At 33.4% G+C, this 13,781-nt stretch overlaps 1 protein-coding gene across 2 annotated transcripts in view; it reads right to left on the bottom strand.

Annotated features, from left to right (window-relative positions):
• Positions 1 to 8,799: 8,799 nt before the first annotated feature.
• The window catches only part of ZBTB44 (zinc finger and BTB domain containing 44), a 66,083-nt gene continuing 61,101 nt past the window's right edge, over positions 8,800 to 13,781 (bottom strand). Inside the window, exons 5-6 of one of the 2 annotated variants that reach the window (XM_043579831.1) lie at positions 12,885 to 12,968; positions 8,800 to 10,586 (exon numbers count right to left, since the gene is read on the bottom strand). In XM_043579831.1, coding sequence (XP_043435766.1) covers positions 10,576 to 10,586; positions 12,885 to 12,968 — 95 coding nt within the window. In that variant the 3' untranslated portion in view covers positions 8,800 to 10,575. Of the gene's footprint in view, positions 10,587 to 12,667; positions 12,969 to 13,781 lie in introns of both variants that reach the window. The other variant, XM_043579830.1, reaches the window with a different exon arrangement.

Here is a 13,781-nt window from a genome sequence, read left to right on the forward strand (position 1 = left end):
TAGAGAGTATTATGCTAAGTGGAGTAAGTCCACTAGAGAACGATAAATACCATGATTTCACTCATATGCATAATTTAAGAAACAAAACAGATGAACACAGGCATGCAAAAAAAAAAAAAAAAAAAAAGGCAAACCAGAAAAGACTCTTAACCATAGAAAACAAACTGAGATCAACAATAGCCAAAGTATGGAAAGAGCCCAAATGTCCATCGATGGATGAATGGATAAAGATGTGTTGTATATATACAATGGAGCAATCAAAAAGAATGAAATCTTGCCATTTGCAACTACGTCGATGGAACTGGAGGTTATTATGCTAAATGAAATGAGTCAGTCAGAGAAAGACAAAAATCATATGACTTCACACATATGAGGACTTTAAGAGACAAAACAGATAAACATAAGGGAAGGAAGGGAAACAAAAATAATATAAAAACAGGGAGGGGTACAGAACAGAAGAGACTCCTAAATATGGAGAACAAACTGAGGGTTGCTGGAGGGGTTGTGGGAGGGGGGAAGGGGCTAAATGGGTAAGGGGCATTAAGGAATCTACTACTGAAATCATGTTGCACTATATGCTAATTTGGATGTAAATTAAAAAAAAAACAAACTAAAAAATATATAAAAAATAAATGACTATTAAAAAGAAAATGGTATGGTGATTCCTCAAAAACATTAAACATAATTACCATGTGATCCATCAATTCCACTTCTAAGTATATACTCTAAAGAAGTGAGAGCAGGGATTGAAACAGACATTTGTACACCCATGTTCACTGCATTATTTACTGTAGCCCGAAGGCACAAGAAAGCCAGCCGTCCACCAACAAATGAATGGAGAAAAAAAACGTGGTGCAGCTATATAATGGAATAGTCTTATTCAGCAATAAAAAGGAACAAACTCCTGTTACCTGAAACGATATGGGTGAAATCTCAAAAAAGTCAGGCTAAATTAAAGAAGCCGGGCATAAAAGAGTAAATAGTGTATGATCCCCAATGAGGGAAAATCTGTAGAAACAAAGTCAATCAGCAGTTGATGGGACCAGAAGTGGCAGTGGAGACTGACTTTAACTGGGCACCAGGAGACTTTGGGGGTGATGGATATGTTTTAAAATGGAGTATAGGGGTGTTTGTACAACTGTATAAGTGTACTGAACTCATTAAACTGTACACTGGAAATGGACACATTTTATGGTATATAAACTGTTTCACTAAATTAGTTAAAAAACAAACTGAGGGTTTGCTGGAGGAAAGGCGGGTAGGGGGATAGGTTAAATGGGTGATAAGTACTGAGGGGACTTGTGATGAGCACTGGGGCTGCTGTTTGTAAGTCATGAATCACTAAATTCTACTCCTGAAACCAGTATTAGACTGTATATTGATTAACTGGAATTTAAATAAAAACTTGAGAAAAAAAGTAAAATGGTCTACAGAAATTTTATTTGGTTGTTATCTTTTGATGTTCTAAAGCCATTTTCCCAACAGTATCTCTAGAAAGCAAAAATCACTGAGGAAATTCACCTGAGGCTGTCCTTTTACTGGAGTGTGTGCTGATGTGTTGCTAAGCCTAACTATTCAGGATCTCTGGTCAGTGAGACTGACTCATTCAGCTAAGGGCAGTCAGAAATGTTAGCTGTGGAAAAAATTAGGCAGGGATATTAAGAAGGGTGTGGGATTACGTGTAGAAGCCCTACAAAATAATTCTAATGCCAGCTCTGCCTAGAGCCGCTGACTTATCTATAAAGTGAGTTAGGTATAGAAATTTCAGTATTTTTTTTGTAGGAAAATTCAGTTAATCAGTTTAAGAAAACAACTGGCTTTCCCTTTGTCCCCAAGGGTGTTCAAACCTCAATTCAAATCAGTTTGTCGATGAGCAATTTCTTTCTAGATTGAATATGCCTATTGTTATCAGTTTCATCATCTGTATAGAAGTTTACCCATATAAAAAATGAATTACACTAAACTTTAGGATTTGATGTTTACAAGCAAGTTTTCCCCAATTTAAACTCTTCATGCCTGTAGATTTTGTTAACTTAGTTGAGTACTTAGAACAAACATTCCTGCTCAAAAGAGAATGCCCAAACTATTAATTACAACTCTCAGGTGAAGAGACAAACATCTTTGGTTATTACATTTAGTATCATTCTCTGATAGGATTTTTTTCTGGTATGTAATTCATATGCAAATAAAACTGCAGGATGTACAGATAACCCTGCAACAATATGGGGTTAAACTGCGCAGGTCCACTTACGTGAATTTTTTTTGATACAGTAATGTAAATGTATTTTTTCTGATCCTCAGTTAAACTTTCTGCTCTCTAGCTTACTTTATTTTAAGACTACAGTGTATAATGCATAGAACATAAAAAATGTGCTAAGTGACTATAAGACTTCCAGTCAACAGTAGGCTATTAGTAGTTCAGTTTTTGAGGATTCAAAAGTTACGTGTGAATCTTCCACAGTGTGGTGGTCAGCACCTCTAAGCCCTGCATTGCTCAAAGGTCAGCTTTGTAATTATTTTAATTTCTACATTTTGCATTTATGTGTATCTCCTGTGGCTGAGGCTACTAAGGACCCAAACAGTTTGCTCACTTTGAATGGTTTGGTAAACAATTATTAAAAACATAACACACTCACTGAATGAAAAGACAGTGCTTCTTAAAATTAACCTCTGCCCCTCTGAATTTAATTCTAAAGTGATCCTGGTAGCTTGGCATCGATGAAATAATTTTCTTTGCCTGTTACTCTTGTTCTATAGTCCAATTATTACTAAAAGTCACATCAAGATGAATCTAAACTTAGAAACCGCTTCCTTTAGGCTCTCATAGGCGTGTTACCTATGCAAGGGCTGTTCCCCTCCCCCTCCTCCAAGTACCTGTTTTCTACTTTTTGGTTGTAAGACATTACTCAAATGTTACCAACAGGTATCTCATCAAAAGTACAACTTCAGAAAGATTCAGGGAAACTTCTAAAGATGCAACCCACCCCTCAGGAAGTAGCTTTGCACAAGAACCCGAACCTAGTTCAATAGCTCCAGGAATTGATGACTTCTCTAGCCTCCTTTAGATCTCTTTCAATCTTAAGGGATGGTATTTGTGGAATCTGTGCCCCTTCAACTCTTCTTCCTCACCCAGGAAGCTGGTGTGTGCCTTCTAATGTAAGATTCTCTGGTCCGTGCATACTCAGCGGATGACTTTTCTCATCTAACGTTGCTCAACCAACACCACCAACTCTTCCTTCCAGCCAACAATAAATAACAACAGCAGGAAGTTTTACTCCATAAAGCATTAATAAGATATTTTAATGAGAAAAAAATCTTAGTCTTATGTTTCTATTCAAAGACACTCAAAACTAATTTTTCCCTGCCCATCCCTTCTAAACTGCAACTTTATTTGTGACCATGTAATAAAGGCCAGTTTAAAGATTTTTTTTTTTAAAAAGTTTAAACCTTTTTAAAAAAGATTAAACAACCAGGCTAGCAAAAAAGGTACTCAATACATACTTTCCTTATATCAAACAAGCTAATATTTCAGTACAATGTAACTATACAGAATATATACAATACACATATGTTCACAAAGCAAACACTATAGGCTCAGAACAGATTTGAAAAAACATGATATTCACATTGATTACAATAACTCTAAAAATGATTGTAACGTTGAAACGGCACTTAGTTTACAAAAAAGTCACAAAAATATATATATATATATATGTATATATGAAGTCACCAAGAACTATGGTTCCTGTAAAATACTAATAGCCAGATACTAGTATATAAAATGTGAAGTTCTGACATTGTATACATTTTTAGGAAATAAAACAAAATCCAAAACCATTTTTGTTATTGTTGAAAGTCAAACATGCCAAGAAGTTATTAGCTATGGCCACTGTCACCAAGTACAGCCATATTTAAATGAGATGACAAGTGGATACAAAGCTGGTGAACTGGGGACTGGCACAGTTAAGAGAGTTGTACTGGTTCTAGGAGAGGGCTGAAGACATAAAAACACCCATCTACATAATTCACATTTCTGCCCCAGCATTACCCTCCCCCAAGGGTTTCACAAAATGCCAGTGCCCAAAAGGAATCAATGCTGCAAGGTAAAAAAGTTTCCCCCAGGCTTCTTTGATGTTGGCCTATAGGAAAATATTAAGCATGCATCGGCTAAACAAAGCAGTCAGTCACCCAACTGGAAAACTGTGGTGCAGCTTCCTCCCAGGCTGGTTGTACTAGAAAGTACTCCAGTTTTTAAACAGAGCCAGATTTATATGTTAGCTCTGTAAAATACTGAGCAACTGTAGCAGCAAGTATGAAATTACAGAAACAAAACCACAATTTTATTTAAAAATTCATTTCTGTGACATCAAAACAATTTTTTCCTTCTTATCTGTCTCCTGTAACCAGACATCAATTTCTTCTATCACTGAAGTATGGTCAATTTCAATTTCAATCTGACTTTCTCATTATGCTGCTGTGGAAAAAGACAAGTCCTAATCTTGGAAAATTTTAATTTACTCTTAAAAAATGAGAATACAGGAATTTCAAAGTAAAAAAAAAAAAGTCTGTTCTAAAAGTATCTCACAAATATATATATTTAAATATTAAAATAGGCTACCTAGGATTTTTATAAAATGGCTTTTGAAAAGATAGTAGAGGCACAAAGAAGCCATAAACTATCTTCCAATTGGACATAAGGTGCCACAAGGGTGCCATACAAAGAGGCAGGCAATCTCTATCTGATGCAACAGGAGGCACCAGGAACAACAGAAATATCAAACATATTATTGGGACTTGGATCAAAACCAAATTTTACTCTATTGAGGGCTGTTTTTTTTTTTTTTATATTTTGAAATATATGCATTAGAAGCCATCACTTTGTATAAGGAAGAAAATGAACAAAGATTATGATCTTACACCTTCCAAATACCTGGTGGCATTCATTTTAGGCACCTGAAAGATGAAAAGCAGTGCAACTTTCAATAATTTAATGGACTACTCTCAGTATGAGAGACTTTACATAGCATCTATCAACTTGAAAATTAAATTGATAACTGAAGGAAAACAAAGCTCCTAGAGAAAACACACTTACAAGGTAATCATAGAAAAGGTTCTCTCTAGAAAGCAGAGGTTTCTAGGAACTGCACAAAAGGTTTTACCACCTTTAAATGAACACAGCTTCCACTAATGCCAACGGAATCAATGTATGTTAAGGGGAGATGGCCAGCTCCTCTTCAAGTAGGGAAGATTTATCCTCCCTTAGAAGGTGATGTACTTTGGTAACCTGAACATTCAATTACAGGATGATTTTTTAGCTTAACTTGATTATGAAATCTGGATATAGTTAGACCAGCATTTGGGAAAACAAGGATAATTTCATAAAAGTCATGACACTAGCCCCTCAAACCATCAAGCAGCAATTTTATCAATAAATCATCACAATTGAGCCCAAGGCTTTAAGTTTAATCAGCAAACTTAGTCAATTTAAAGAGAAAGGCAATAATCAAAGAATTAGATTTTATAAACCAGGCACTTCAAACTGAAATTAAAAATTTTAAAGTTAAAACAATTTTTAAAAAAAAAAAATTGTTTTCAATCAATGGTCTCCACTTTTAAATTCTTTGTAAACTATTATGTGCACAGGTACCCTGGTATTAGCTGTAGCTTGCCCGGGCCCTGCACAGAGGAGGCTCTCTTCAAGTAGCACAAGCACTTTGAGGTGATTCTGTATTTTGGATACTGCCAAACTGAGACTCCAATAACATTGCCTGACATTTCTGCAGAGACTATTTGTAAAGACACAGAATTGTTTTTTCCCATCACAAAAATAGAATCACTACAATGTAGTGGAAATATCTAACTGTATTAGTTTAGTATGAAAAAAAAAAAAGTACAACTGTGATGTCACTAAGAGTCTACATCCCATAATGATATAAGCTTACTTCCTCCCATTAATAAATTTCAACATATTTATAATCTAAAAACGAAATATCCACAGAGTGTCTGTTCCTTAGTTGAACCTGCAAATTGGTTCAATTCCACTTTACTGTTTAATCTGAACCATTATTGCTTTTGGCAAACTCATCTTGCTGAGGACTTCCTAGATAAAAAATACCCTATATCACCACATTCTGTCAAGCAAAATGACACTAAAAGATAAAAGTGGGCATAAGCAAAATAAAAAATAAATTTAAATTTTGACCATTTTAGCTTAAAGCTAAAGGAGTATGCTTAGCTATAAATATTCCTCATAGATGTGTATATACTATAATAGAACTCTCCTTAATTTTGTTCCACTGCTTCAGAAAACAAAATCTAGTTCCTAATACATTCTTCTCTGTTACTTTTAAAATCTGAATATATTATAAATAAAGTATCTTATGTCAATAACTTATAGTGAAAATCACATTTATTACCTTTTAACAACTTTGGGTCGCTTCCAAACACAAACTTTACTAGCACCCGCCCACACCCCCCAGTTAATATTATATCTAGACAACTATTCTCCCTCATTTGGATGTATATTTCAGAGTTATAACTTCACATTTTGCAGATGAGTGACAATAGAGTAAGTGCCACATGAAAGTTTCTTGTTCTCTTCTTCATCAATTCATCAAATCTCAAACTCCTTTCTGTTACGATATTACAATTTAGGACTGTTCATTCCTCAAGTAATAACAATGATTCCCTCCATGTGGTAAAGTACAGAACTGACATTACCTTACACAATAATGTATTTTTCACGGACTACAAAGTTGAGAGACTAAAATTGATCTGAGAATCTTCAAACTAAAAGCCACTAAATAAGACAACTGGCTTCTATTTAGATGGAGTACAAGAATAAAATGAGAGAGCAAACAAAAGACTGAAAGAGTTAATACAGCTTCCGAAGGCTCCCAGGGAATCATTTATACACTAGGAGAGTCTGGCTCAGTAGTTAGAACGTAACAATGATACTACATTAGACATGCTGACTAGTCCATTCCGTTTGATAAACTATTTTGACAAAATGCAAGTTTTTCTGTTTGCTTTTGAAACCAAAGAGCATGTGTCATAACACGGAACCAAATTACTTAAGCCGGAATGGTTTATATGCTGAAATGTTAATACGTAAAACTGAATGAGGTTATTTAAACATTTTAGTACACTTTGTCTCACTGAAATCAAGAACTTAAAAAAAAAAAAAAACTGGCAATATAATTAAATATGCAACTAATTATGTGAAATAAAAATTAAGATTACTTGAAATTCAAATTAAGAAAAATTCATTTAAATATATTTATGGATGATAATCTCCATCTGTTTGTTTATAAAAACCTTTAAAAAACCCAATATTAATCTCTTTTTCGAGAATTATTACAAGCATTCTCATGCTAGATGTTTCCATTGTTAGAATGCACCCCTGAAAATGGGAAGAATGACTGCAGGAGATTGAACACCCAGTTTCATAGAAAGCATCTTTGCTCATTTCTAAAGTGTATCATACCTATTTGGTAGCATAAAAATGGAAAATAAATGCTTTTCTTGTATAAAATGCTTGGTTTTAAAAAGGCAATTTATCCTGCATCCTAAAATTTAAGCCCTTTAAATATCACAAAGTTACCCTCTTGGGCCTTATGAAAGACAGCTATACTTAAGTATTCTAAACTGGAATTTTTGTTTAGTTATACTGGTAATTTCTAATGGATGGGATAATGGAACTGGCTTTCATCTCTTTGCAATGTTTTCCATATATTCTGGTAAAATTATCCATTCAATTATCCCTCTCTCAGATGAATTTTAAATAAACCTAAATAACACTATATACAATTACCCCTTGCAGCTTAGTTTAAGCTAAAAATCCTTAAATTGTGTATCAAGCAAAATGGAGAGCCTCAATGAAAGAGAAAAAAGGCCTTTGTTTATATCATTTTATGTTAAATACTAATTAATTAGTTACCTGTATTGTTAAGATTTGGGGTACAGACAATAAACCAAGTATACATTTTGATAGTATATTCAAGTTTTTCATAAAACTTGGAAATCTGTGCAATTTGTAATTACCAATGAAAATCTAGTTTCCATTTGGGAAAGAATAGCCAGTGGTGGGAATCCTACATTCTGAGAACACAGAATACTTCAGAGCTGCCAAAATTGTGGGCTTTCTTAACACAGAGTTCTCAGGATAGGTAGGGGATATGCTAAAACACTTTCAATCATACAAATCCCCAAACAATTCTTACATGTTTATTTTCTTTAACCCTTCTTTTTTTTTTTTTTTTTTTCCTTTACTTAGTTATAAAAAATAACTCTTAGAACTGAAGGCAACAATGATTCCTGGTCATTAATTTTACCTATTCTTTGTTTTGCCCATATAAAGATTCTAAAATTAACTCCGAGGTTTATCCATTGGCCGGCATAACATTTTTCAAGGGTATGTATGACGTTAAAAATAAAAATTCCTAATTTTTCCAGCTGAGACACAGCAGTACTGCTACTAGTAAGTATTATAGTCTGCTGCAAAAAGTAAATTCAATCCTGTTAGTAAAGAAGCATAAATGATGGAAGCCCAGTATAACCTGTGTATGTTGATCTTCCTGTAGGTAATATACCTATGTTTGGGAGCAAAGGGCGGGGAAACAGGTTCAAGACTGAGATAAGCAGTTGGAAACAAGTTAAAACTTGACAGCAGAATTTGGAAAAAGAATGTTACCTGAAAAAAATCTTCAATGAGTTTACTTTCCCTTCCTTTACATTTGTGGGAGGAAAATCAATCACAGAATTAGCCAATTAAAAAAAAAAGAAACAATAAAATCACTATAACTTAAAAAATTAATTTTATTATTAAGGTCTAGCACCCAAACAAAATTCAGATCTTGTGTTTTGAATAAGAAACTATTTAGTTTCTTTTTCTAATTTAATCAGGTGTTTTCATAATTATTAACCTGTGGGTATATACATAGAAAAAAGGTTATTCAAAAGTTCATTGTTCATGGACTCATGAATATTTAGGATCAAGGTCAGTGATGCTTTAATGGCACCAGATGCAAAGTATACTCCAGTCCAGAGTATAAGTTTCGACTATAAATCAGGAAGTTTCATTTTTTTTAGCAGCAAAAGAGGTGATATTAATTTAAGGTTTTTAAGTTTTCCTTTAGACTTAGTTTTTCCCCCTAGATTTATGAGTCCTAGTTGATCAATTTAAAGCCTTTTCTCATCTGTTACATTATTGCTTACATTGTGTAAAAACTACACTAATCCTTTTAATAAACTTGTCAAAGTCTAAAAATATTTTCAAACAAAAACAATGTATCAGTGACACAGGGAACTTTGTAAACAATCTTAGTTGGGTTAAGAACATAGCCTTAACAGAGAATTCTTTTATTTTGTCCAAATCAGCACAATAAAAACATCCTCAACAATACATAAACCTATATATAAAATATAGAATATCTCCAATATTTTTCCTTTATATAATATCATGCCAGTATATGCAAGAGGGAGTACTGTTCATGGGGCAAGAGGGGAAAATGACCTAATTAGCCAGGCATTAACATTCAAAGACCAGGTAAACAACAATTTTAGTCAGAAAAGCAGTATTAAGAGTTCCTATGAAGTTGGGATTTATGTACTTCATTTTCCACTCCTGGTCATTTCATGCACAGCCCGGCTATTCTCAATCATGGTTCTCTGCCTTCTTTCACAGAAGAAAGATTATTTGGAGTGGTACTAAAGAAGTTCAGGGAATGCCTATCCCTACACCAAATTTCACCATGAAAAATAATAGAAATGACAAGGCTTAAAAAAAAAAAAAAAAAAGAATACATTGGATTTCAGAAGTATTTACCCTAATAATTTTTAAGAAAGCTTACCGTAAATATTTCCTAAACCAACAGGCTTTACATAATATTGTACAATGTCCTGTGTATAGGAGTAAACATCTATTCAGGCTGTCAAATTCTGTTCGGTAATTTGTTTCCGGTGTACCCTTTCATCTCAGAAGGTCAACAATCATCTGAATTCTTCTTTACCTAATGATCTCATTAGCCTGCTTTTAACAATGGAAGAAACTGATACAGGCTTGAAGTCAACTGGTTCTCCTTAAGTCTCATAGTTTCAATTATGTTTCAACATCATGTTGTTGTGCACTTACAGAAGCAATCTCTCAGTCATGAAAAATAAAACATCAGTTGTGGGGCTTACAAAGTAAAAAGGGAAATTCTTTCCCAAACCCTTTTTTGTTTAAAAAATTAAATTAAATTTAAATGTACAAGACCAAGCACAGGCACTTTCCAAAAACCAAAAATGAAGCCAAACCATGAAATTACTCAATGGTTATAGAAGACAGCTCTGATTTGGGGGGGTCATCTCTGGTTGCCTCGGCACAAGCACTGGTCTTTGGCTGCTCTGGCATTTCTTCCTCTTTTTCTGCCAGCCCACCAAGAGACCCCAAGGGGAAAGTGCTTTCACAATTCTGGGTCGAGGAGACCTGTGAAATTACAGGCATTTGAACAGAGGAGTTGCTTTCAAAACTGTGTTCTCCAAGATCATACTGAACAAGGGTCTCTTCTTGCTCCTGGTTTAAGTAGTCCGGTACTAGGAAATCACTAGATAAGAGGCAAAGGATGAAAGAGGGAGTTAATTTTCAAACCAGTAATAAATTAGCCACAATAAAAAGACCTGATTTGTAAAACAAGATTGGGATTTTTCATTTCTCTAGTTCTTGACTAATTATAACTCAGGATATTCAAATTTCTAAGCTTTCCTAAATATGAACCCAAGCCATCCATCAGAACCAAAGTATATGAACTCTACTATCAATAGGATTAATTATCACCTTCATTGTCACTTTAGACCCCTAAGCAGCCTTTCTTGTTCTATGTAGAAGAGTTTCTGTATACAATTAGCATGCTCACTTAAGCAAATATCATTTGAATAACTTATGCTTAACTTTTCTTGGATTATATGCTAATTAAGAGGTATATAAACCTAACTTTTTATTACTTCCTGGATATAAGTTAGTTAAGAAACTAAGTCCTTATGCATAAATGACAGTATACATAATGTACTATATAGAGAAATATAAAGAATAATTTATGTGTATTCTGCTATTAGATTTAGTATATGAAAACAATAAATTCCATTTGAAGTAGGATTTGAAAATGAATGCCATGAGATCAGTTATATATTAGTCCTAAGAAAGTATTTATTAATACTGAAAATATTTAATATTATATTGATAGGATTAAATATTTAATTATTAAATATGGAGAGTAAAATATACCAAAATTTTAACAACAGTGGATATTAATCCTGAGTGGTGAGATCAGAAAGTATTTTAATTTCTTATATTTTATACTTTCCTACATTTACTAAGTTTTCTACTATAACATTTTTTGTAGTTAAAACAAACATAAAATATCTCTTAGATGCTTTAATTAAATCTTTATTGCTGGACTTAAAAAGTTCGTTCTACTAGGAATGTTAATAACTGATACATTTAAGAAGGTGGTTTTATAATCTGTCCAGTATTAATAAAAAAATTAAAATATGTTCATTTGCAAAACAATTTAAAATGTCCTATGTTTTATTTTTTAAGAAGTCTTCAGGTGTTAGACAGGAAGAACAGAGGACAGAAGGTTCTGTACAGGGAAGATACAGGCAATAGAAGTGGTTAACTATGACACTATCTTAGTTCTGGACAAACAGTGTTTGATATGATATGTATAATTTAGGTTTCGTGAGATGACAACCAGACACTCAGACATGAGTAAACAACATGAATGTCAGGTCTGAAGAGGAAAAAAAATCTGCAGGAATAGTTTGGAATTTATTGAAAAGTAAGATTTAAGAACTAAAGATGGTTTAAAATTTAAGTTTAGGAAGATTTCATTTTATAAAAAATTAAGGACTCCTACAGATGTACATTTTTGATAAAGTATTAAAAAAAGACAACAGAGTTTTATATTTAGAGACCTCTGAAATGACCTTTAAAGCTTACATTTTATCGGTCTTTATGCTTCAGGCTTCTTCATTTGTAAAGAGACATGTTCAGTCATAATACTAGTTAGTGGTAGAGTCAGAACTAAAACCTGACTTCCTTAGATACTCTATAAATCAGAAAGGAATTCTATCATAAATTATTAATGAAAAGCATGAGCTTTAAATTGAAAGAAAAAGGAAATTTAATTGAAAATAATCATATCCATTATAGTTGCTGTTGAAGTTCTTTTCTTTTATTGGTAAATATATATCCCTTTATATAGAATTAAAAAAAAAGAGAAGTGGTCAAAAGTTTTGACATCCAAAGAGTCTGAATTAATTCAGTACCACTAAGAATCATCTAACACGGTAAATTTTCCAATAAGGTCTATATTACTTTAAGCTTAATTACTGAAAATACAAAAAACTAAAACCCAAGAAACAAAAAAGACAAAGCAAGAAGTAAGTAGTCTACTTCTGTAGGGAAAAATTTCCAATACCAACTAGAAAAATATTTATAATTGTATATACCTAGAAGATCCAGCAAAATTGTATCAGATCAGGAGATGAGAGTATGGACAGTGGAAATTTAAAAGGAACGTGACTGAGTAGCCAGCAACCTGATAAGCATAGCAGGCCGCCCTGACAGCAGGGAAAGAGAGTTTAGTAAGCGGTTTTCCTGGCTCGTTTTTGTTGTGCGCCTCACCTGCTCTGGAAGTAGTTTGCTAGCTCTGACGCTTCATGGTTCAGACTCCTCAGGTGCACGATTAAATTTCCAGAGTTGGTGAACATGGCGCCACATGTTTTGCACTCGTAAATCCGAGGCTTGCGGATAATGTGCCGGGAAACCCTCATGTGGTGTTTATATTCCCCGAAGGAAGTGAAAGTGGCACTACATATCTGGCACCGGAAACAGCGTTTACCTTCATGCTTTAGGCGATGCATCTTTAGCGAGTAAGCCCTGGTGAACTTTTTCCCACAGCGGTCACACTGAAATGGTTTAATTCCTACAAAATAAGGCAGAACAAAGTATTATCTAAAAACAAAATAAAGTGAAAGGTCACAAACCTCACAAATTTCTGAGCTACAATTTTGTAGCAACAGGCAATTTAAAAAGGCAAAAATCACCAGCAAAAATGGATTCCAATTCAACATCTCAGAAAAGGTACAGAACATTTGAAAAGTCACTAGGGCTTTAAAAAAAAAAAAAAAAGGGCATTAGAAGGAGAGGTGAACTAGTTAATATATACTCAAGTTGATTTCTGAATATTCTTCTAAATCATCTATTTTACAGACTTCAAAACATAACCACAGTATTTAAACAGAATCAAATCCCCATAAAACATCATTTCATTAAAGTAGTAAAGTTTATATTGAAAAGATGTGAAAATGTACCCACTCTTCATTACCTGAGAAATGAGAAGAAACATCTCTGAACATAATAATCATGTTAGAACTATCATTTGGTGAATTGGATTTATGGGCATATTATGTAAAGTGATAGAAAAAATATGTAGAAACTAATATGTGAATTATGAAGTATATTAATTACCTCTTCAATTATCATAGTTTTAGCAAAAAAAAAAAAACCTTCAAAATACAATCTGTTGATTTAAGTCATAGGGAACTGATATTATTAGCTCAGGGACTATTAGACCTATCTACAGAAGAGGAAAGCAAGATGACAACACAGCTGAAAACAGGAGCAAAGATTTCCTATACTCATCAGAGGTGTACCCACAAGAATTTTGTTGCCTTTTTGTGATCACTGAACTTAAATTTCAAATGTTTTACATGTAATTTATTTAAAATCTTTTATC

The sequence above is a fragment of the Prionailurus bengalensis genome, chromosome D1, assembly GCF_016509475.1.
Source record: "Prionailurus bengalensis isolate Pbe53 chromosome D1, Fcat_Pben_1.1_paternal_pri, whole genome shotgun sequence".
NCBI classification, from domain to species: domain Eukaryota; kingdom Metazoa; phylum Chordata; class Mammalia; order Carnivora; family Felidae; genus Prionailurus; species Prionailurus bengalensis.